The 26,118-nt window shown below is 40.4% G+C and overlaps 1 protein-coding gene across 3 annotated transcripts; it reads left to right on the forward strand.

Moving 5' to 3' along the window:
- Positions 1–2,987: 2,987 nt before the first annotated feature.
- On the forward strand, positions 2,988–25,979 carry LOC119745566 (anoctamin-8-like). 3 transcript variants are annotated; one of them, XM_038222014.1, is made up of 17 exons: positions 2,988–3,151; positions 6,577–7,032; positions 10,412–10,655; positions 11,795–11,933; positions 12,971–13,067; positions 13,485–13,601; positions 14,223–14,350; positions 15,656–15,817; positions 16,317–16,510; positions 17,410–17,560; positions 18,284–18,358; positions 19,326–19,539; positions 21,083–21,189; positions 21,997–22,188; positions 22,874–23,005; positions 24,577–24,687; positions 25,591–25,979. In XM_038222014.1, exons 2-17 carry the CDS (start codon positions 7,011–7,013, stop codon positions 25,924–25,926), a joined length of 2,421 nt encoding a protein of 806 aa, XP_038077942.1. In that variant the 5' UTR covers positions 2,988–3,151; positions 6,577–7,010; the 3' UTR covers positions 25,927–25,979. The 3 variants fall into 3 exon arrangements, with proteins under 3 accessions (XP_038077942.1, XP_038077941.1, XP_038077943.1); XM_038222015.1 differs by lacking the exon at positions 2,988–3,151 and adding an exon at positions 3,170–3,462; XM_038222013.1 differs by lacking the exon at positions 6,577–7,032.
- The last annotated feature ends 139 nt before the right edge of the window (positions 25,980–26,118 follow it).

Here is a 26,118-nt window from a genome sequence, read left to right on the forward strand (position 1 = left end):
TCGTGGTTTAAGAGGAAACTGTTGGGTTTATGCCGGGTGCATCACTTTTGGGTGGGGACACATTTTTGGGCAATACTTGTTCATGGCATTTTTTCGTCTTCCGTGCTTTATGACTGTTGTCGATGCTCTTGACACTTCCCTTTTTCCCATTCCCGGTCAGATTTGGTGGACAAACCTTTTGTGTGTGATAACTCATGTAATTCATTTTATCAAGAGTGTATGATAAAATGCTTTATATTCAGCAAGTACATATTTGTATACATGTACATGTTGCACTTTGCCCTAGTTTCATACATGTATGTATACATACAAGAATACAGGCCAGCATTCTGGCATGCTGCCAAGTCTTTGACCTAATTAACCCAGTTCTCCAGCCATGCACAGCTGCACTCCATTACCATATTTGGTATGCCAGTGAGAGATTTGAATATGCAAATGTAAAGACCAACTTTGAACCAATGAAAAAGTTTGTTTCGTCTTATGTTGCTTGGCTGTGAAGTGGTGGCCCGATTTGGTAAGTGGGCCGGGCTGTGCTCACTTTTGTCACAGTCATTGAGACAGCAGGATCAGATTTCATTTGGTGCATTCAGTTTTCCCCCTCCACCATCCCCTTAACCCCGCCATGTCTTGTTTGCTCGTTTACTACCTGAAATAATTACGAATTAGGCAAGTTTTTGTCAAGTTCAGACAGCCATTTCCCCCTTTCTCATTGTAAAGAGACATTTGTTCACTTACAATTCTTGTTGATGCTCTTAATATTGTACAGTTGCAAAATCGCTCGCTTGTCTCCTGGAACTAGGTTTCTGACTGAATTTTACATCGATGGAAATGCAACTTTTTAATGTTGATGTCTTATTGATGGACATGGATATGGCCTACATGTACATGTATAACGACTTGTTTTGGTTTACAGGTACATTGCATGTACCTTGTAGCTTCGGCTCTGTACCCAGCTGAAGTCTTGGGTCAGTGTTTTGTACCTTGTAGCTTCAGCTCTGTACCCAGCTGAAGTCTTGGGTCTGTGTTTTGTACCTTGTAGCTTCGGCTCTGTACCCAGCTGAAGTCTTGGGTCAGTGTTTTGTACCTTGTAGCTTCAGCTCTGTACCCAGCTAAAGTCTTGGGTCTGTGTTTTGTAGCTTCAGCTCTGTAACCAGCTAAAGTCTTGGGTCTGTGTACTCTGTGGTGCCAGTGGTTAGTGTATTTTGATCACTCAGTAGTGTTCAAAATCATGGCAGTGTGTCCCATACTGTACGAATTGATGTGACCGGTTTGCCCAGTCATCGGTATCCGGCAGAGTTATGAAAATGAAATAATTGGAATGAATTAAAAGTTTTATTATTATTAATCATTTCTGCTAATGAAACCAAGGATTCCTCAAAAGTGCCCTACCGGTAGGCACTGTAGCTCGCAAGCCTAAAGAAACCTGTGGAGAGAAGACAATGAGAAGAAGTTACAGTTTTAGAGGTGGGAGGAAAAGCCCAGAAGAATATTCTGGGGAAAACCCACGGAATCAGGCAGGGACTGAAAACCCAATCCACATATTGGCCCAGGCGGGATTCGAACCCGGGGCACAGCGATGGAAGGCGAGGAAAGTACCGCTACGCCAACCTGACTCCCCTTTCAAGTGACTGTGGCATAAATTCAAACCTTCGAGTAAATCCATGTGTTTTTATAAAGTATAAAGATACATTAATAAACATAAAAACGGATTAAAATAGACAATCTGATTTAAATTCTTAAAAAAATCCTTGTTGCATCATTTCTGTATTTAAAGTGACAGAACTTGCCAAAATGGAAATAAAAATAATATCTGCAAATTGATTGAGTGATCGCAAAATTGGGATGTTTCTACCAAAAAAAATGGCCAAATGTTTGTCCATAATAATATTTCTAAAAACGTGAATGGTTGGTGCTAAAGTATAGAGTCTTTCAGAGCCCTAAAAATGGCAAAATGTCTGGGGGAAGAATGATTGTTTGGAAACATATCATTGTATACATGTACATCTACATGTATCTTGCCAAGCGAGACGGTTACACCATCATGCCGTGTATTCTGTCTACATTATTGATGTAGCCAAGCATGTATAAACTATAAACACTTTCACATTTAGGCTTGATAATGGATGTAGCTTGCTATTGGACCAGTGTCAAAAGACCAAGTCTACATTTTCCCTAAAGGCATAAATTTATAATCAATTTTTGCAGTATGATGATTATGGCATGCAGGTGTAGGAACACTTTTCATATGTACACTACATGCGCACATTACTACTTAATAAACCCATAAAAAGGTAGGCATTGTAAATTTTATAAGTGAAAGCATATTTTTTTTCAGGCCATTTCGGCAGAAATGAAAATTAAAAGTGCAGGAATGCTTAGCAGCACTTAATCACACCACCTACATGTATTGATCTGCAACTAATTTTGTTTTTCTCTTGTGTCGCACAAACCACAGATTTGTCTATTAAAGGGAAAATACAACATTTGCAAACATCAAAAAATAAAACTACCAAATCATTTTGAAATACCTTGCTGGACTGTTAGTGAATGACAGTGTAAAGCATCCTGTAAAATCATGGCACCTGGTATACTGTCATTTTCAAGAAAAGTGGTATTTTTGTATCAATTTCCAACGCTGATCGGCCGATCAGCGTTGGAAAAAACTGGCTTTTTTTCAAATACTGGCCACAATTGACCATCGCACTTGTTTGCAATCGATTACAAACCTTTGAACGGGTACGAGACAGCTAGACTGGTTCCCTGACCTTACAATTCCCCAATGTATGTAAACTGCTCTGTTTCTTCTTATTTGGAGTCAGGGAACCAGACTACAGGAAAATGATTGTTTTTCTTGGTTTTTATAGCGTTTTCGAACCCAAAACCTCAAAAAGGTCATTGAACTATATTTGCTATATATTTCCAACCCCCCAATTCCATCCATTTCTGAAAATTACAGCAAAAGCAAATGATGTATATTCCCTTTAACAGCCCAAGCTCAATAATCCTTGCACTGGGATCAACAGCTGGCTGGTTGCCCGTGACAGAGCTGGAGCTGTGCCATTACCTCCTAGCCCCTGGGAATTTTCCCGTGTCATCGTCATGGACATCGGCAGCCTTTTTGGCCGGGACCCGCTCGCCGTGAAATTTGCTGGTAGGTTTACTGAGTCAATACCCGCTGTTTACATTATTATATTTCCTCATTATGCCTTTCATTTCACACAATGGTCCATGTCGACAGCTATTAAAGTTATCAAACCTGTCCACAAATGTTATTAGTCTGTGATAAAAGCGCCAGCTATACATAGCATTCTTCAGCTCTGAAAGATCGCTTGTTACAAATATCGAGCGCCGACATTCGTACTATTGCTGGAGGTTTTTTTTTGTGGCAGTCACAATTGTCATGGTGCTGGTTCTCCTTTTTGTCAGCGTGTTGACTGGCTCAGCTGCCATTGCATGCACTTGGTAAGGCTTGTGTGAATCCGTTGTTTTTCATATTTGATTATGATGTATACATGTAAGGCACATAACATTTGCATGTTAGTATTCAATATGTGAATTGATAGTAGGCCTATCAATGCAGAATATGGTTTTTAATACCATTTCTGAGAACATTTTTTAGATGGGGTTTCAGCATGAACACATTTTAAAAAATAGTTTGCTAAATTCTGACAACTTTTCAGTAAAATTTTGCACATGCGTCACTTGTTTGGGGGTGGGGAGGGTGGGCTTAACAAGGAGAGCCATTTACGTTGAGGTTGACTACGTGGATTGTAGTAATACTCTACCTGAATATTATATCCTCGATGTACCGGTTTTCGAGGGTGGAAGGATTTATTACAAGCAAGAGAAAAACACCGACATAGCCTTCGGTTTCCAAATTTTTTGGGCTGGCGGCGTGGTATTAAATTGAGCGTGTGCGTCGCTACGAGGTCAAACCTCGAAAAGTTGATCCCTCGACAACAGATTCACGGATGATACATTTAAAGGTAGAGCATATCATTTGCAGCTATCCAAAAAGTAACTGACACATTATTGTTGAAAAGCATACTTCTTTTTAAGATAGTAATGGCAGTAAACTCCCTGTGAAATTATTTCTTTCTTTCGTGCTTTCATTTTGAAGAAAAGACTAAAGGAAGGTCGTTTCCAAAGACTTGTAAAAAGACACATTTTTGGAAATTTCCGTAATTCATTTTTAATTCAGTGAAGCCGTGAATGGATGTGCGCAAGCAAGCAAAATACCATTTTTTCTTGAAAATGTCAGCACACCAGCAGCCACAATTTTACAGGATGCTTATAGACTGTCATTCCCTTTCAATCCAGTAAGATATTTTGTGATAATTTGATCATTTCGTTTTTTGATGTTTGCAAATGTTGTATCTTCCCTTTAAAAAAAAAATCAAAAAAATCAAAACTGTTTACAATTATCAATTTTAATGCTTGTCTTTGAATATCGCAACAACAAAACAGCGATCCTACTACCACATGTTCAGTAGAGAAAGTACGTACATGTAGTTTGAGCACAGTACCTATAGTGAATTTATTTAAAGAAAGAATAGGGCTTTTTTGTGCAGGTGCTTTTTACAGCAGTAATGGTATTTAACGCTTCATGCATCCAAATTACATTATGCATCATTAAATGTATTTAGAAATTACCATTCCTATGGAAAGCCAATAATATGCAGCAAATTGTGTCGCCATAATGGAGTTTAATTGGATCATTTTGATTGAAATTCTGCTTTAACAAAGAACACATGTTCCGTGTCCAAAACAAGATGCCATGTAAATGTACAAAGCATTTCTGTTTTTGACTGTAGTATTATTAGAGGCAAATGTTAGAATTTCAAAGAAATGATGCAGTATTATGTCCATGAACAGTTGCGTGGCTTTGGAGTATATACCGGTGTCGCATAAAAAGCCGACTCCTATGAAAATCGGACCCCTATTTCCCTATTATTGGTTGATCCCTCGCACGTGACAGGTCAGTCTCCCGAAACGATCCTAAAAATAGCATAGTACTGTAATCACGCGTGCGCAGTACTACCAATGAGTCCACATTTCATGGAGTCGGATATTCACGCTACACCGGTATATGTACATTGTATGATTTTTGGAAGTTAGGCAAAGCTGAGAGCTTAACCCATTTAATCCTGTTTTTGTGTGTACATGTAGATTTAGATGGTATTTTTTTGTCGCTGGCATGTGTTTTATTTTTGGTTTGAGAATTTGCGTACTTTTTGATGTTTGTAATTTTTGATGGTTACTTTCATTAGTCCTAACTCTCCATATCCGCCAAGAAAACACATGGATTTCCTTGATTTTGTTGAATATAAAGGACTGCAGAGCTAAGCCCCCATATTCATGTACATGAAGGTTGGCGCCGGCGTCAGGTCAACCTGTGATTTTGCTTGGGCCGGGACGGAACTATCCTTGGTCAAGGTTTTCATCGATATTGCAGGTATCTGGCTACTGAAAAAAACTAGCCCTGTGCTCTGCACTGTACAAAAATGCACGTACGTTCTTCATCAAGTGATTTGTATACTTGTAGCAGTTTGCGGTTACTGTTCGCAATTCGTACAGTGCATAGGGCACAGCTTGTGTTTATGTTTTTAGCGGCCAGATGTACTACCGTCACACACACTATCGACAATCGCCTTGACCAAGGTTAGTTCTGTCGCTGCGCACGCAAATCCCAGGTTGACCTAAGGTCAGCAAAATAGCCCATCGTGAATAATGTATCATTGTGTATGTATGAAAGATCTTATTTTAACATTCTACAGACAAGTTGCGGCATCCTTACACCCCTAAATTCCTCCTTCCTCAATCCTACAAAATCTTGCAAACGCCTTGGCGGATTTCAAAGGATCTTGGAGTAAAAGGGCTAATGTTAGATTTTTTGTGTGCATTATTTATTTTGGCTGACTAGTGCACACATAATAGATTGCTTTTGAGAAGTTGTGTGTTTTGCTTGATATGTTTGAATTGAGTATATATTTGATTTTTAAATCTGTATTTTTTTTGTTTCTCTCTCTCTTTCTCCCCTCTTGTCTTGTCATTCATACTCATTTTCCACTTAAAACTGTTTTCTTTTTGTGACCTTTGACCTCTCTGTTCCTGATTCTCTTTCATCCCTACTTTGTCCTCTTTTTCCAAATGTCACCTTTACCATATCCCCCCATGTCTACAATTTATTTTCCATAAATCTTTTTTCATATCCATCTGTGCTACATCTCAATCTGTCTATCTTCCCTGTTATACATGTATCTTGCCTTTTTCTGGTTCTTCATTTTTCTCTCTCCCTTTATGTTTTTTTTCTGTTTTTTTTTCTGTTTTTTTTTTCCACATTTGATTTCTTGGATTTCCGACACTTCAAACCACAATAATCATTTTCCATGGCTGTATTCCAAACCCCTTCGGATTCAACATTAACCGCATCCCTCCCCCCACGCTAATCACTTTCTCATGCTAAACCCCATGGGTGACCTTTGACCCATCCTTCATCACCATCCTGACCCTGCATCCATTCCTCATACCTCACCACGTCACCCCACTCACCCCCACCCCAACTCCTATCTGTAGGATGCTGCTGAGTGCTACCCTAACCGCAGTTATTGCCTGCGCATTATACGACAACCCCCTGTGCAACATCAACAATGACGACGACCTCAGCAATTTGCATCAACTGAACTGACGGGGCCGCTTCTATTGATCGCCCTACGTCCCTTTCGTGTACACGTGTTGACGGCAAGCTACACGTACAGACAATTTCTGTTGTCTTTGACTGCTGCACGTGTAGGAGACTCATTTTTCAGTGGTCGTACGGTGTTAACGACACTCGGCTGCTGTTGTCCCACCTGTGTGTCTCTCTGTGTCGGTATTTCTGCATGAATTAAGTTTAATGAGATGTGTTTGCCATGCATAGACACAGTAGCTGAGACGCATCACTAATTCTGGCCTTGTCGAGGCCCCTTGGAGAGAGTGAATTCTAATGAGCCGTTGTGTTGATAGTCAGCATGGAGGCCAGAGTTGAACAGGGTACTAATTTGTTTGACTTACATGTATTGTTCTGGTTTTTTTATTCATTAATGTTTTTCTTTAACATAGAAATGGCTACACCTTTCCAGGCATGCTTAGTGCAAACTAACCATGAACATTTATTTAATATTTTTAAAACACAAAAATCTTATTTGTGCTAGAGTTCTGGTCATTCAAGGTTATTGTTGCCACAAAAAAATGTAAATACGGTACCAGTGATTTAACCGGTAGATCAATTTTTACTTGCTACAATTAAACACACCAACATGATACCTAAGCAATTGTTGTACACAACTGCCGGTATGTTATGAGAACCCCAAAAAATACAATTAATGCGTATTCTTAATATAAATTACAAAACTTAAAAATAAAAATAATTTTAAAAAGAGTAAAATTTCTACATAATTTGCACTAAATTATGTACAGAGTTTATTTTCTGAAGTACGTAGATCTACGCATGTAGAAGTTGAATAAATTCAACAGCAATTTGTCATTTCTTTTACATCAAGACTGATGCGAGTGCGACACAGTTGAACTTTGTACACATCGCCAACCGAAGAGTTACTCTTAACAAATTTATTGAATCAGAACACTCAAATTTTCCTTTTATTATTAGTTTATCTTGGACTGGAAATATACAATTATGCCGTGTGGAACACATCCCTATGAAAAAAAGATGAGGCTGTAAGGTACATTGTTGCCATGGAAATGGTTGTCTTGGCAACCTGATGCCCATGGCTTAATGAAATAAGAGCTTTTCTTATGATGTTAGTATTATGAGGAATTATTAAAATGTGACGAGTAATATGTAAATTTACTTTCTGTAGATCTACTAGCAAGTGCATTTCAGAAACTCTATTACGCAGACACTTAGCGGCTGAAGTATCTTAGGTCAGATTACTTGGCTACGGCTGAAAGAAACACACGCGACTATGGGAAGTGGCTTCAACTACATTCATGTAATGCAAGCCACAGCCACACAGATTGGATGCAGCCTTTACTGCCCCATAATGCAGAGAATGTATCCATTTTGTTATTTTGGAAATTCTTAGCAATTTATGTAGTTATTATTTTTTTTTACACATATCCGGGCTTTTGAAATAAGACAGCTCTGCAATGGTCAACGTTCATCTGCTTCAACAAAAGTGCAGTACCTGTCATTGAGAAGATAATGCTCGACCTTTTTTGTATTTGTTATTCCGGTGTTCATCTCATCGGACCCACTGATGGCGACCATTGTAATAACTAGTCTCCACAAAGTGATGTCAAGTACATGTACACTTGTGCAAAAGAAAACATCTGCAGTTGTCATCCAATGTGTGTCAAATTGACACAGTATGAGTATGCAGGCACGGATCCAGAGGGGGGGTTTTGGGGGTCCAAACCCCCCAGCTCTGTCAAAAGATTTTTTTTCCATACAAATTCCAAAAAAATAAGTTGAACCCCCCCCCCCCCCCTGCTGTGACACCCCAAAAAAGTTATACTGGTATAATGTTTGCCTGTTCAAATTACGGTACACCATTCTGTACTCTAAGTGTTAATAATCATCAAATTTGAACAGCGCCCCCTATTGAAATATGGTGAGAGCCCGGAGAAAAAAACCTGTGTACATTTTCAGAATTTTTTGCTGATGAAAACCCCCCCTGCGAAAATTCCTGGATCCGCCCTTGGTATTTCTTGCAGCTCTCTTTAGCCGCTTCTGGAAAAAAAAGTTGGCTGTGGCTAGAAATTACACATATGTCTATGGAAGAGGCTGTAGCCACTTCTCAAAGACTTGTGTGTCAGTGTTGTAGTCAGGTACATATCCATGAGTATGTGTACGAGTACATTGTACTGTGCCATGAGTATGAGTACAAGGCCATTTTTCCGATGATTACGACTATGAGTAAGAAATGTATTCGAGTACGAGTACAACTACAAGTACAAGCACTTTCTACAAGTCGCAAATTTCAATGTGTCCCATGTTTTCAAGGGCTTTTGCTGTAAAACTAGGCAGTAAACAAAGGCAGAAGCCTTCCAGATGGTGAAAAACTAGATTACATTTTTATGAGTATGAGTACCAAAAAAGTTGTACTCGGGTACAAGTACTACAACACTGGCGTGTTTCACTCTGTTACTGGCATACTTTCCCTAGTTACTGCTGGGCATAGAAGCTATTGGTAGGCTAATTGACATTGTATAAATAAAAGGCATTGTTGCACCTATTTCACGACCATAAAATAACACTCAATGCAGACTGGCTATCCAGCACCCGATTTCATGAAGCGCTGCGACGCGTCGCAACTCGAGTTACGACGTGTAACACATCGCAACTCACGATGCGTCGTATCTTCCATTTCACGAAAGTTGCGATGTGTTGAACGCGTCGTAAGTTCCTTGACAACGGCTTAAAACACGTCGCAAGTTAAGACGTGTCTTGTGGTCGTCGCAAAATAAGAAGAGTCATTTCTAAGCCAGTTTTATGCCATAAACATAACATTAACGAGATTATAATACCGAGGCAATGTGTGTAAAGTTGTAAATAGAAAATTCATTGAATAATTATGAATTAGACCGGAATATTAGAATTGAAATTTCAAAGTAGCTATACAGTCCAATGAGAGTTTGTTTTCCTTCAAAATTGCATCGCACGGCCGCCATTTTGTTTTACGTTTTAACAAATTTCGAGCTGAGATCCGACGACTCTTTGTTGAATATCAGACGACTATTTACTGTACGCTGACTAAATACATAAAACAGTCACCGAGTTGTGCTATAAATACACCTACGACGCGTCGCACTTACAACGTGTTTTGTGAAATGGATCGAAGGACGCGTCGCAGCTGCGACGCATCGTAGAGATACGACCCGTCGCATCGCTGCAAAGCAGCGTAAGTTACGAAGAGTTTGATGAAATCGGGTGCAGAGCCGTGCCAAATCTAGTCAAGCCACATAGATTTGGTTTAAAACAGGTGAATTTTATGTATCGATTTTCCACTGTATTTGACATAGTCGCTCTTTTTTACACATCAAACTTTAATGTTCTAAATGCAAATCTTTAAATATTTTGGTTTGGAGCCACACTCAAATAGTGGGCATTGTAATAGAGCCCTATAGAGCCATACATTATATAAATAGAAAAGTACAGAATTCCACAGAAAGTGTGTAGACTCTTGAGGGAAGAATGTAAAATTTCACAACTGGTGACATGAGGATGAACTCCAAGGTGTTCCGTACAACCCAGGAAAACTTTGTAAAACACTAAGTCAAATCTCAAGTCACCAACTGTAAAATTTCGCATTCTCCCCTGATTGCAGCTGGGGTCATCCCCTGTTTTTGAATCATTCAAGATGATTCACATCCATTTCTTCATTTTGTCCTATTTTTGTTGTTCACCCAGCAAAACTCTTCGGCAAGAAGTTTGCCCGCACCAACAAGTTCATCCACACCAACAAGCTATGGATGCAGACCATCCCCACGCGGGACTGCGACGTCCTGATGACGTTCCCAGCCAAGACGGACGACGACACGCTGATGTGGCTGCTGTCGCGGCTGCGGGCCAGAACGCCCGAGCTGGGCGTGCACGTGCGTCACCACGGCAACACAGGAGTCTATGGCTTTTACCTGACCGCTAGATATTCCAAGTGAGTGATATACAATCCTGGTACCTTCTTGGCATGAACGTAAATTCAAATGAGAAGTTTGTGATGTCATGGTATACAAATATTGACTGCTCCGAGTGGTGTAGTAAAACTGGTCTCTCGAGGTGATCCATGAAGCATTGAGTTTTCCTGAGGGAAATGCTCTAATGACCACCAAGGGAGGCTAGTTTACTAAATCACGCGAATTAAAGCAGTCAATAGTTGTTTTATAACACTTCACCCATATATTTTGCTTGATTTTAAGAGATAACTGATTAAATTCAATATTCCATGGATCACCGAGGGAAACAAGTCTTATCGAGTTAAAGCAGTCAATATTTGTTTTATTACACCTCACCCATACATTCTTCATGATTTTAAGAGAGAACTAATTGAATGAACATCCCATGGATCACCAAGGGTGATATTTACACCAATATCTGATTAATTTAACCAAAATCCAATTAAAATGTTCATCTAATTCATTATGACATTAATTGACAATGTACATGCACTTTCCCAAACTACCCCTTCGTGAAATGTGTGAACTCGGCCCTGCAGCGCGTTGGAACAGTACCCGCATTGCACAATGCGCACACTCATTTGCATTATTTGTGCACATATACGTGTACATACGGGTTGGTACGTTGGTTGCTATATGTATAATACTTTTTCAACCATTGTATATTAGTCTGGCTGTGCACAGCAAGATAGTAAAAATAGCGAAATGCCACAAGACTCGCTCTTTCGGCCAATCAAGATACAGAATATGTAAGTGTGGTGTTATAATAAGTACTTTTCCAGATTCAAACAAAAGTCGGGCAAATCTCGGCCAAACTGTTTTGTGATGTGAAATTGCTTTGGCAGTTGCTGTAACTGTGAACTGTCCCATGCAATGTGAAGTGAACTGCATATAAAATACACTGCCGCTGTGGACCGCGCTCTAAAAAGATAGGGTTTTAAAATTACCTGTTTTTGAAAAAAAAAAACACATTTTTTAGCTGGACCAAAGGGCCTGCACACTTTAACTGACTGAGTTTCTGACTGACTGCTGTCTTCTACTGAGATTTTTCCGTCAAGCTCACTAGACAAGCCTGGTCATGTATTAATTGAGCTCGTTGTTTGTCCTTTTTCTTTTTTAGTCTGTTGAAAGGTGCTGAAGATCTGGGCCTGAGGAAGCCCATTAAGGAAGAGTACGGAGGGGGTTTGAAGGAATTCACATGTGCTGAAGAGGGCATCTTTGAAGGAGTGGACAACAAAAAGGAGTTCTTTTCATCTCAGGTATGGGCTCAGTGGTGGGAGTGAGGGGGCTGAAACCCCCTCAACCCGCTTTAATTAGCCTCCCCCATAGCCTCCTCTTCTTTGGCCTGTTAAACCTCCTCCCCTCCCCCATGTCAAACGGTGCTCGGTCTTGTCAGCTTGAACAGTACCCCCAAACGTCATGGTGTTACCTCCCCCCCCCCCCCCCCCCCCGACCCTTTTACAAATCAGGCAGTCCATGAACAAGAAAATGCCTGGCTAATTACAAGATTCCAGTCCCCCTCCCACCCCTGGTCTGAATTCAGGATATGCCCATGTGGCTCTTTATAGCAGACTAGAGAAAAATACATGCTCAATTGCCTTAATCCTAACAACCTAATCTTTGCCAGGTGGTGAATTTGGCGAATAATTTTATCGGAGTGGTGAATGAGAATCATGTGTCTGCAGCCCATAAACTGTTTTTCATTTGCCGCACTGCTTTTGCATGATTTATGTGCATCTACTCTGTGCAGTAAATAAAATGCGCCATGATTCTTAGAGAATTAAACTTTCTAGTTAACCCACCAATAATCATCGAAACTGTGGTTAATAGACAGAATTACCTGTAAATATGCCTGTCTCTTTGTGAAAATGAAAATTCCAGTTGAGCTACTTTTACAATCTACTGTGCAATGTGTTTTACCATAGGGAGAGGGCGCATGTCCGTCCCTTCGTGAAAACAGAAATCTCACTTATTCTACTTTTATGCCCTTTCGTTCAATGCAGTTTGTGCACAGCATGTTATCGTCTCTTCGTGAAAATGCAAAATGAATTATAGAGATGTCAGCCCCTTACAACATTAATGTTGTAAAGATATTACGCAAATGTTGCTTCTTAAAGCAAGTCAAAATGATTGACTACAATGTTTCAAAGCAAAAAAGCAGAAAAAATTGAAACTGAAAAAAAATGTTTTTTTTGACAGCCATCCCTTTGCGAAAATGGTGATAAGTTGTGAGAGTCCCTCATTTTTAGTTGTGAGCATTTGGGTTGATGTTGATTTTTTTTTCTTCTCAACACAGCAACGCCAGGCCATTGTTCACCACATGCTGCTGAATCTGAGGGCCATCGAGGGGGATAAGCTGGGCAAAATCAAGTTTCTAGAAGCCCAAGCAATTGGTAAGATGTGAAAAACATATTGAACACTTTTAACCCTAATCACCATACACTAACCAAACTGAACATCTGGTTTTGCAGTTTTGAGTAGGCCCACGACAATTATTAAATAAGTGGATTTGTGAGTCGGTTGTTGCATCACTTTTTCGGTTGATTCATTGAAAACTTGTGAAAAGAAAGCCTTCTTTTTCTAAATAATTTAAAGTTACTGAGTCATTGTTAATAAAAACCATAATCAAAAAGGGAACGATTGATCGATTGAAGAAAACATTGCGTACTGGCAAAAAAAAAAATTATTCAGAATCCAATTTTTTTTTCATTTTCCTTGCAGCATGTGAGAGGTTTTTCTAGTTCGCATCACATATATGAAATGCACATTTAGATTGCTGTCCACTGATCTATATTTGTTTTGTGTTGCAGTTCCCAAGCTGTTGTCTAAGGGAATAGTCACGCAGGTTCTGCCGTTGCACAACAGCGAGGCCTTAGCCAGTCTCAAAACAAACTGGGTCCAAGCGGTGTTCCGTCTACAACCAATAGGTACAGAACTTATTGTCTAGTTTCCTCAAATCTGATAAAAGTGGGGAGCGATTCACAATACCGCTAAACTGTCGCTACAGGGCTTAAATCCAGAGAAACAGATTGGTCTAAACACAGTGTCCTCTTACTTGCCTCTCATAAGTAGGTCACATGGTGCCAACTATAATTGACCTATCGCCGTTTACGAGTTAGCCACGCCCCTTAGACAACCATAATGGAGTTTTTGTATACTTAAGACGCACTGTTGGAAATTTCCATTAGTAGTTCGTTTTTTATTCGGCGAAGCACGCGCAAGCGTTGGCACGACGCACACACGCGCGCTGGTGCTATAATTTGTCGGATCGGTGCGCGACATCGCGTAGCTGCAATCAGCTCAGTGAGAACGTGTATCGGTTGCTGAATTTAGGCCCAATTCAAAACATGATTCAGCAACTTTTGATTTGAAATCGAGATCCTAGAATGCTGCTTTTCTCGAAATATACAGCTGAAGCTGAGCTGAAACATCATCAGGTTAGTTGTTCAGCACATTTCTTTAGATTTTGAGCACTTTTGTTGCTTCAAACGAACCGACTATACCTTTAACTCTTTCGCATTTGATCCACTTTTTAATTTTTTTTCCAGATGACATATGCGCCTATTTTGGAGTGAAGATTGCCATGTACTTTGCCTGGCTGGGTCAGTACACTAAGGCTCTCATCTTTCCAGCCTTGCTGGGTGCTGTCCTGACATTCTATACAGAGAGCAATCAGGTAGTGTGATACATGTTGTTGATTTATTCCATAGAAACGTACACATGTTCCAGACATGTGTTGCAGAGTCGCGTTGAACCACGTAGTATTGGGAGTGACTCAGGTCAAACCAGTTATAATTAACAATGGTTGACTGCTGTGATATGGGATGCGCCCCAAGGGTGTTCAAAACGTCATATCCCACATCAAAGCCGTCAACAATTGTTTTGTTGTACCTCTGTCTTGAATTCTTTGGATTTTGATGTAAAAATCACGAAAACAAACAGCAGTAAACACAGCAATCATGACAAATACTGTATTTCTTTTACTATATATTTTGTTTGACAATGTTTATGAATTTTATGCAAATGTAATTTTTATGCTAATGAATTTTTTTGTAAACTGACTGTAATTCAGCCTATGGCTGCGAAAGTCTTTAAATAAACCATTAATGATAATAATAATAATAATCGAACGTCAACTCACATGCATGTCGCATGCTTCAAACAGCTGATCGTCTGCTAGTTCGCTGCTCTCACTCATGTGTGAAAACATGGTGAAAATAGCGTGGGTTCACGATGCAAGCGTTTCACACCGTACGTACAAATATCCCACGGGGAGGGTGCCATGACTTTTTATAAACTTAAAACATGTGATTGTTCTAGGCCAATGAAAATACAGTATTCAAGACAGAGGTATAACAACTTTATTTCACAGACAGACAGGTGAACTTCATGTATTGGTTTTTCCATTGACTGAACCCTGGAGTCTATCCTAACAAATGCAACAGTCAATCTTTCCACGTAATTGCTCCCTTTTGTTTCAAACATTTTAATCAAATCTTAAGATTATTTTTTTTTTAATGTACATTGTTATCCCTCTGTCTGGAATACTGTACAAATTTTCGATATAACAAATCCTCGGGGAGCGTAGCACCTGAAGACGAAGTGCCCCTTGGGTGTTCAAAACGTCACGTCCCGCATCACATCAGTCATCAATTGTTAACTGGTTGCAGTGTGCCTTATTGATACTGCCAATTGTATTGGCATCATTCCCAAGTGAACATGCACTCAGAAGGGAGTGCCTATTTGTGTATAGAAAACATTGAGGATCATGAGGCCAGTCATTTTCTGCCTTTTCTCTGACTCTATATCAGTGTCAAATTTTGAGGCAGTGTTTAGACAATCCTCAAACTGTGCATTTAATAGTTAATATACTTTTGATGTCATTATGCAACCTCTGCTGTATCTTTCGTATTGCATCCCAAGTTATACTCTGTTCCTCCATATTTCATAAACTCTTCCCCCTCCTGCTCTATCACACCAGGAGAGCGAAGACTTCAACTTTGTCATCTTCACCATGTTCAACATCATCTGGGCCACCTTGTACCTGGAATCATGGAAGAGGAAAGGGGCGGAGCTAGCCTACCACTGGGGGACGCTGGACTCCAAGCACGAGCTCATTGAAGATCCAAGGCCACTCTATACGGTAAGTTGTGTTGAATGTCAGCAATTGCTAAAACACATAAGCTGTCATTTGTGACACAAATTCTGCTTTACCTACAGTGTATCACAGCTAGAAATAGAATTAATAGTCATTAGTTGACATTTATACTCAGAAGTTGTTGTGTTTTTTGGTGTTTTTGTTTTTACGCTTGATTTCAACTGGAATCGTTTCTGTTAATAACTTTGCTTTTTATTCACGAGACTTATATCAGCAAGAACAGCATGTTTTTTCTTGGTTTTTCCAGCATGTATGAACACAAATCTTTAAACATGTCCGTGAAACAATATTTTTTGAATAAAATACTTAGCCTCAAATCTATCCAGTTTTGAAAATGACAGCAAAAGCAAATGTTGATTATTACCTTTCAGATAGGCGAACTGTGGTTAACCATGTTTCTCGCTTGAACCTGCTATATGCAGTACCATTTGTTATGTACAATTTTGATGACAAATTACGAATCCCTTCTTTATGTCCTATCCAGGGTGACCCTCAAATCAGCCCCATCTCCGGCCGACTGGAGCCCCACTTCCCAGCCTGGAAGCGAAACCTCTTCCGTTACTTTGTGACCTTACCCATCATCCTCCTGTGTCTGGCCATAACCTTTGGCATCATCCTGACCCTGTTTGAGCTCCAGGAGTTTGTCAATCGGCAGATCGAGAAGGAACGCTTTTCAGGGTGAGAGACTCAATAATGCAACTGTCTGTACAGCACTAGAAGTTATAACTGAGGAACCATGCTTGGGCCCATTTTGCATTTGTTGTTATAGTAAAGGTGCATGAACATTTTGAAAGCCCCATGGGCTCCATGCAGAAGTACCCCCTCAACGGTAACAAAGGGAGAGTTGGGAGAGACCACTTGGAGAGACATTTGAATGCATTGCTGACGACACCTGACACTTATGCGAAGACGCCTGACGCTCACGGGAAGATGCTATGACTTTGTGCACATTCAGGATAAAATAAGTCATGCACGCTTTGTGTTATTTGCGCGTAACCAGTATGCACACACGGTGCGTCCTGTCCACGGAGCTCTCAAACGTGGTCAAAAAGCGCCCTCTCATGGAGCCTATAAGTTGAAGGAGCATTGGCCGAGTTCGGGCGGTCTGCTCTTGACACGGGTATATTGTTCTTGCAAAACCCTGACAGATAGGTGCTGTGTGATCCTGTTCCGAGTGCAGTGTTCATGGGTCGTGTTCCCACCATTCGAGCATGAGAACAATATACCAGTGTCAAGAACGGACCACCCGAACTTGGCCATTGAGTGCATGCTATATTAAATTGTTCAATTTTGCAAAATTAGACACGCAAGGATGTACTCCCATGTACTTCTATGTGATACGTTTTTCTTGTCATTAGACTAAGGATTCTTATACTAAATCATTAATACCATAAAGAAATACATGTTTGAGAAGTTGATGATTGGGAGACTTGAGAAGTTGGTTCTGTAGTAAAATGAGCTATTTAAAAAGAGTACTTTGATGCACTCAAGTATTCAAATGAAAACCAGTATAACAACATTCTTGTTGATTTTCTTTGTCATTATTTTCTTTATTTAAAATTGTTTGCTTTCCACAGCTGGGTGGGTGTATTACCCAAGATCTTACTAGCCCTTGTCATCTACGTGTTGGAGGAGTTTTATAAGAAAATCGCCCACTGGTTAAACGACAAAGAAAACTACCGGCTGCAGGCCACGTTTGAGAACCATCTCATCATCAAATTGGTCGTGGTAGGTGCAGTGGTTTTATTCAGTATTGTAATTGAGTCGGGTGTGCATCGGAACCAGGTACCCAAGTACTCGATCGCTGATGTCAGGAACCGGTTCCAGATTATGGACTCGAGTACCCGTAACCAACTACATATCACTTTAAGTTCTTGGACAATGAAAAGGAAAGGTATGGAATGTCATTTGTGAGGAACTTTCAAAGTGGAAACCACAATCCTGGCCAAAATGTTTGGGACACTTGGAAATAACCTTACCCTCACACACCGCGCAATGAGAGACATCATTGGCCGGGGGGCATTGGGGGCCCAGCGAGATTTGGCCAGGATTGTAGGCTAACTGGAAAAACAAAACGAATTGCCGTTTATGACTGTTGCCAAAATGCAACTTGAAGCTACATGCAGGCCCATTTAGCTCACTGTACACACATTTATCTTGCTGTTTGAACACACCAATGTGGTAGTATTATCATGTGGACCCTTATGGACAATCTGTACAGCAACTTCCGAGATTTAGATTTTCTGGTTGGTTTCTTTTACGGGTACCCGAATCCCATGCTATCCGTAAATGCACATCTCCATAATCGAGATCTTTTTCTTTTGAAACCTTTCAAGACCTTTCAAGACCTCATAATTTTATCTTACATAACACAAAACTACATTCAGGTATCTTCATTCGATGTCATATCTGAGAAGCAATAATCTATTTCTTGTTTTGTTTGTTTCGCAGGTTCAGTTTATCAACAATTTCCTGGCCTTATTCTACATTGCTTTTTACCTTCAAGACATGAAGAGGCTGAAACAGGTTTGTATCCCAATTCTTCTATTTCTTCCTTTTTTCATCCTTTCCATTTATCCCTTAGACGGTTTACCCATTTCTATTGGTCGAGAGCCCGTCACGTGGGTGGTTTTTAATCGCCGGTAAAACACCGCTGCATTCTGCGCCACATCGCCGGTATGCGCCGAGCGTGCACCAATCTCCACATGATGAAATTTGTAGCACTACGCGTGCAAGGCACATACCATAAACATGGCCAGAGGGGTGTTTCACAAAACATGGAGTAAAATTGTTGAACAAAATCTTTGGAATTTTGTTAATTTTTGACTTAGTTTGATTTTTGACCGAAAAAGGTGTTTATGAATGGGACAAATATGTGCTTCAGTTCAGGCCATTATCCGCGACCAAGCTCCTAGGCCGGTTTTGGCCAAGCACATATTTATTCCTATATTCAACAGAACCTTTGATTGTCATCACTCCCATCAATTGTAAATTAATTTCAAGTAATGTTTTGCGTACCATTTTTCCTCAATATATGCTTTTGGGTTTTTGCCCAAGACCATGTCCATGATTTCAGCCTTTGCTGAACTCATGATTAAATCTACCAGATCCCACATTTTTCCGAAGGCCTTTCCCTGTAGATATTTCATCTTTGGAACCACATAAAACCACGAAAGGCGAGGCTAGGAAAACTGAGGATTCTTAAACAAGTGTGACACAAACGTAGGGTTGAGAAATCCCAAGATACATGTAGGTAAACTGGGGCAGGAAGTATTTGAGACAAACAGTTTGTATAAGAAAAAAAGGTGTATTTTACAATGTGTTCAGTCAAAACAAGGGCAGATTTAGGAGGGAGTGGTTAGGGTTACTACCCCCTTCCCCTCCTGGTATTACATATTCTTGAAAAGAAAATGCAAATTTATTTTCTTTGCAAATTCTGGATCTGCCATTACAAAGATAGAAACAACTCTTTATGTGAATTCTTTGACTCCAGACTCTTGCCACCACCATCATCACCAAGCAAGTGATCGGCAACATCAAGGAGTCCCTCCTGCCTTACGTCCTGGAGAAGTTGAAGGTGTACCAGATGACCTACAAGCTGGTGCAGGGCAGTGTGGACATGGAGGACGGAGCTGATGATGAGCCGAAGACAGAGAAACCCAAGACAGACAAGGAGGATAGTGGCACCGATGACGTTGAAAACTTAGGTTGGTAGGCAAAGAGCAAGTTCAATTGGCTGGAATAGTCGTGACGTCATTCGGAGGTCAACTCGGTGCAACCATGATTACTAGCTAGTTCAAGTGCACTCCAACGGCCCAGTGAATACCGTGCTATGGATGTTGTGAATCCGTTTTATAATTGGCTTGATTCTCCTCTTTGAAGCGAAAATAAGCACAACTGTGGTTGTACCTGGTGTGGTGACAATCTGATGAAAGGCAGTGGACCATTTTCAGGTACTAATTTGTGAAAAATGTTCTACAAAAGTAGGATGTAAAATTGCTGTCGGTGATCGTGTGTGTTGAACGTACGTGAAATTTGTCGTTATGGCATGCTCATGAACTCAAATCAAATCACATTTATTTCCTCTTCATGACAAAAATGAAAATGTAATATAAGTACTTAAACATATAAAGGCCACTAGAGGTGGCAAAACCTTAAAAGCATAGCTTGTATCAGGCATGCCATTACACAAAACAGACGAATAATAACAGGAAAAAAAACAATTAAAAACAAAGACCAATTACACACATGTATAATTCTAAGCAGTTAGCAAAGTTGTGAAAAAGTTATAAAAATAATATTAATAATTAATAATGGGCTACGAGTAGGATCGTCGTGGACACAGAGTCCAATTATGGCAGAGGCATATAACATATAAAATATATTACATTACATAAGGTACAATTTAAGTTATTATAAGACCTTAAACATCTGAGAGACAATGGTACATTGTTCCATATTTTAGGTTTGGTGTATTTAATGTTATATTGAAAGGCAGATGTTCTATGTTGCGGTATGTGGAAATGTAAGTTAGTAGACACACGAGTATTATAGTTATGCAAATTGCAGTTTAGTACAAACATGTTTGAATAGGAAATGGGCAGTAAATTGTTTTTAAACTTGTACATAAATAGAGCTTGTTGGTATTTATTTAGGTTTGTTATGCTTAAATATTTTAGTTCACGCAAGAGAGGTTGACTATGGGCCCTATATGGTGAATTTGTAATAATTCGAACAACTCTTTTGTCGATGAAGTGAGCCCGACCTGGGGAGGAGGTCATGTCACACTCATTCAGCATATTGAGGACCATTAGATGATTAGTCTTTCATTTGTGATGTAAACTAAGCATGTCTCTTGTCAGGCAATTATCAAAACATCCTCACAAAATTTCTCAGCCCAGCATCCAACTTCATGAAGCACTGCAATGCTTTGCAACTTGAACTGTGACGCGTTACAGTTTGCATCTTGCGACGTGCCATACGATTCCATTTCATAAAATTTTGCGAGCTATTGTATATCATTCATGTTATATTTGTTTCCATAAGTTTTTATTCAAAGTTTGCAATTAAAATTGTAGATTTCCTTTCTCTATTTTGAATCCTGGAAAAACCCTCCCCGCCCCCCACCTCATCACTTTTGTATATTTGTATATTTTACAGAACTTAATTGAGTTATTGTTTTTATGCATCCTGCGAAATTTATAAGTAAAAGGCTAACAAACATCTGTTGTTTCGTTGTTTGCTCACCAGACGCTGCACCCGATGATGAGCAGAAGGAACTGTACCACAGCAAGGAGCCCAATGAGAAGTTCACATTGACACAGGCGGAGGTTGAGAGCTCCATGAAGACATACGATGTAAGAGGTTATTGGAGGCTTTGCACGGTGGCGAGTGCAACTTGCACTTTGTGAAGTGACTAACTCTTAAAGAGGAGGGAGGTTCTGAAATATAAAAGTGATGTTGATATTTCACTTTGTATGCTCTGATCGTTATCAGAAGAGCGTTTCTGTTTTTTCTCATTTAAAGTTAGTCACTTAAAAGTTCTCACGTCTTGCTGTTTTGACCAAAAAAAACATGGTGAAAGGAGGTCAGTTACTTACCATCATTTTAGCTAGGTTCCCGTAGGGGTTTTAATTTTTGCCATTACTGGAACATTGCAAGGCCTGGTCTTTGCATGAATCTGCATCTAGGTTATAATTGGAGTAAACATATAGAGTGGCCGTCTTGTCATGTTGTGTGCCTCAATCAAACTTTTCATAAGATGAAATTTGCGTTGGGGTGATCTAACTTCAATATTGGGTTTTGTCCTTCACCGACGTATTTTTATAAACGCTGAATACTCAGTAATGTCTCAAGTGACTCGAAACCCACGTCCTGCTTTCTAGTGCAGACGTCTTTAACCACTTGACCACCAAGTTTGCCAGGGTTGGCTGGCTGGTTCGAATCTGATATAGCAGCGGGTATCACAACAAAACTATTCACAAGATGAAATTTTTGTGGGGTGATGTAACTGCAATATTGGATTTTGCCCTATAACCATAATCTTTTCTGGCAACTTAGACAGGTTTTCTAAAGTGAGTTACATATCTCATCCTCTCCTCTTCATTTTATGGCCTTCCCCCCCCTCCCCCCCCCTCCCATCCCCACCCCCCCCCCCTTCCCAGGACACCTTTGAAGACTACTTAGAGATGTTCATCCAGTTTGGCTACGTCATCCTCTTCTCCTCTGCGTTTCCGCTGGCCGCGGTCTGCGCACTCATCAACAACGTCATTGAGATACGCAGCGATGCCTTCAAGCTGTGCTCCAGCATGCAGCGGCCGTTCAGCCAACGGGTAGAGAACATTGGCACCTGGCAGGTTTGTAATTAGTCACACCTGTTTAGGACTGGCATTCCAGAGTTTTGTCGAGCCAAATTATTCCAAAGTACATAAAAGTTTGATGTTTTTTAAACAAGTAGTGACAACGTGAAAGAGAAACTGTTAAGAATTACTCTAGAGTTTAGTCATTGGAAAACTGATAAAGTTCACCCATCTGAAACTAAAAATCTGTTTGGGTTGACTTGAGTCACTTCTACTACTATTTCATTTGGGGGGCATTCTGAAGTGCCGTACTGCAACTGGTGTCGGCATCGTTCAGAAGCATACAAAATATCAAAGAGCTACGCTCGTCATAAGTAACATAAATAGGCACCATTCACAATGCCAAATGCCACCGAGAGGTTATCACAGAGAGGCTTATTGTAAGAAAAGTTCACATCCATGCACATAACAGACTTTTTGTTATCTTTTAACTGTAAAAGTAGAGGACATACTGAATGAAGTTCGCCTTAAAACAAAAAGTTGACTTCTTTAAATTTTGACCTCGTCCCACTTACTGCAACATGGCAATTTGGGCTTCAAGCTCATTTTGTTGCGACAGGTCCAATTCCAGATTTGAAGGCATTAAAAAATATAATATTGGGTACTGATAATTTTTTTTTTTTTTGTAAAACCTGAACTTGTTCAAATTGAAATTGTGTTCCTGGCTTTGTGTGTTTATTAGGATGCAATGGAAGTGATGGGAGTTATTGGTGTCTTGGTCAATTGCGCCTTGCTGGGTACGACGGGTCAGATATCCAGGGCATTCCCTGGCTTGGCGGTAGCTGGCGTCATTCTGGTGGTCATGTTCCTTGAGGTAAGTCAATTGTGCATTCTGTGGCATAGATGGACGCTGCTCATGAGCAGTAGATGGATCTCCATGGTAGATCTACACATTGCGTATGGCATGTAAAGAATGCACGACTAACATTATTTTGAATATGCGCACACCTGCAGTGTCTCATCGTGAGTGCCAGGCACTCCCAGTGGTCGCACCCCAACTCTCTATTTGTGACTGTTGAGGGGGTAATTCTGCTTATTTCGTACACGTGTGTATATATGCAATTACATGAAAGCGGATGAGTCCACTTTCAAGTAATGCGGACACAGTCTTAGATGCGTCAATCTGATGTTACCTGTGCATTGCCGTTGCAACTGGTTCACGTTTGTACTCAACGGTGCTGATTGGTTCATGTGTTGCATACACAGACCATCAGAGATGATGATTCAATGTCTTATGACTTCATGTGCATACTTGAGTCGATTCTGATTCAATAACAAAACATTAATAGATCGCTCTCAAATGATGATGTAACTTCCTACAGATTGCCAAGTGCATCTGCATTTTGGGCGTCAAATTTTTTGTGACGCGCATCGGCTGCGCCGTATTTCGAAGAAATTTCGATCAACCTGTGGGCGTGTTTAGAACATTTTGCACACTGCACGCACACGCACATGATGGCGTTGAATATGTAATTGTAATTTTCCTACGAAGTTGGCGTCCTATGAGAGAGATCTATAGGGGAATAAATGTGTATTTGGCCGGTTTTAAACAAGATGTTTAAGACCGGTTGGAGTCTGGATGCTGATATTCTGCTCTGGTATTTATCAGCATCCAGACTCCAACAGGTCTTAAACATAGTGTTTAATACCGTCCAAGCACATATTTATTCCCATTGTTCAACAATTTACTTCATGTTTTTCGAAACACCCCTCTAGCTCTATTATGGTATATCCCTCTTGTAAACAACTCCTTGGTGCGCGTACCGAACGCAGCTGTGCCGAACGCAGCTGTGCCGGTGTATTGTGAATTTAAGACTATAAAATTCTAACTCACTGGTAGTATTGCGCATGCCTACGTGATGATTGTGAATGTGCAACAATAAAACGGTAAAAGACGCCGGATTTCATAGGAGTCCAAATTTCATGTGAAACTGGAAAAGTGTTTGAGACCAGCCAGCCATGTCTTTATCAACCTTTTAAAACCGGCCACGTGACGGGCTTAGGTATTTATGATTTCAAAATAATAATAATAATAATGTGGTGCTTATATAGCGCTTTATACCAGAGGTCTCAAAGCGCTTCACAATTGTATTGTGAAGTTCGTGGTCCATCCTCTTCACGTTTATGTATTGTGAAGATGCATTGCTGTTATCAGACAAACCTTTTGGCTTTAACCCATGAGCACTTGAATTACATTGGATATCATTGTATTTATTCCCTGATTCCCTGGTAAATCCCTAAGACTTTACAGTGAAGGAACAGTTTTAGCAGGTACAGGTACTAATGGATTCAGAAATGTCCTGACAGAACAGACCACTGATGATGAATAAAGTTATTAATGAAAATTTGATGGATTTACACAATTTTTTTTCCCTTCGTCTCTAGCACTTCATTCTTGCGATCAAGTTTGCGATCGCCTACGCCATTCCAGACATTCCACACTGGGTCTCCATGGAGATGGCCAAACTAGAATACCACCGAAGGGAAGCACTCAAGGTAATTAGAGGCATTCACAATACAATGGGTCACTAAGTGTTGGCCTTGACCGAGACCACCTTTTTAAATTCACTGTGGCTATTCTACATAAAGTACCCTGCATTTTATCAACCGTCCAAGTTTTGTTATGTGCAGAATCTTAACACAAACACAAGGAAGACTGGGCTTGCCTAGTCCAGCTGGACCCAAAAGAGATAGTTATGAACATAATGTATACTTAGTGACTCAGTTTGTAAGTAGGGCCAGGAAAAATCTGGAAGTCTCATTAATGAACTTAAAGTTGTGCAAAGAAAAAAAAAATCAAATTTAAAGGTAGGGTAGATCATTTGTCATTTGTGCATTTTTTTAATTTGAAGCAACAAAAGTGCTCAAACTACCTGATGAAGCAATAGCTGTTGAAGCATCCGTGTTCTCATTCAGCCAATTGCAGCTACGCGATGTCACACACTGAACCGACAAATATTAGCAACCCCGCACACATGCCCGTTGTGTCAACGCTGGCGTGAACCCATTCACGGATGAGCCAAATTCCAAACCAGCTGCTAATAGAAATTTCGAAAAATGTGTCACTTGACGCATCTTAGGAAGTGGCCTTCTTTTCTTGTTTTGTTCAAAATGGCAGCATGCCAGAAAAAATAATTTCACAGGGAGTTTAGTGCCATTACTATCTTTCAACCAAGTAAGCTTTTCAACAATAATTTCGTCAGTTACTTTTTGGATAGCTGCAAATGATCTACTCTTCCTTTAAATCCGACATAAAAAAGGTAAAAACTTGGTCCTTGTATAAAAGGTTTGGCCCGGGAATGATGACTTTTCCCACAACGAACTGCCAAAACTGGCCTCTCCGTTATATCCTTTTAGTGGCACACTATATCATGAATCACTCTTCTTTTTTTCCCCCAGAAACTTGAGCTAGCCACCTTGCAGAGCACCAAGGAGAACCTGTGCCGAGAGTCCAGCATGTCGACCACCGCTGCTACCTCCGAGAATTCTAGAGACGCCCCTCAACACCAGCGAGTCGTCGAGAAACCCCGGAGCCTCCCCAGCGAGGAGCCGGTCAAGCCCAAGAAGCAGGAGACCAGCCGGGTCTGGCCCCCGGCCATGGCCGACGTAGCAGCCAACTACAACGTCTTCAAGGACCTGGAGAAGATCCGGAGCCCCCCGACCTCCCCCACGGAGCCGGACACGCCCATCAGTTTGGTGACCCCCAAATCTGACGAGGAGAAAAAGATGGAATGAAAGAATGAAGTGGAAAAAAACAGGTGATTTTCAATCAAAGATAACAATTTTTTTTAAATCTTGTCCTATTTCTGCATTAGACTGAGATGCCATATCCACAAGGCAATCTTCAGGCAACTAGATCCGGGCCATTTCCTAGAGAAAAATAACTGACTATCTTAAAATTTGCCAAAAACTGGTTACCAATATCCA

The sequence above is a fragment of the Patiria miniata genome, unplaced genomic scaffold (genome assembly GCF_015706575.1).
Source record: "Patiria miniata isolate m_02_andy unplaced genomic scaffold, ASM1570657v1 HiC_scaffold_7, whole genome shotgun sequence".
Lineage (NCBI taxonomy): Eukaryota > Metazoa > Echinodermata > Asteroidea > Valvatida > Asterinidae > Patiria > Patiria miniata.

What these genes read in the sequence shown, in the direction of transcription:
- LOC119745566 (XM_038222013.1), top strand. Translation starts at nt 3,100, where the DNA reads ATGGACATCGGCAGCCTTTTTGGCCGGGACCCGCTCGCCGTGAAATTT. An exon ending in TCTATACAGAGAGCAATCAG is followed by an intron (nt 14,351 to 15,655) that starts GTAGTGTGATAC and finishes CTATCACACCAG; the next exon opens with GAGAGCGAAGACTTCAACTT. An exon ending in ACCGAAGGGAAGCACTCAAG is followed by an intron (nt 24,688 to 25,590) that starts GTAATTAGAGGC and finishes TTTTTCCCCCAG; the next exon opens with AAACTTGAGCTAGCCACCTT.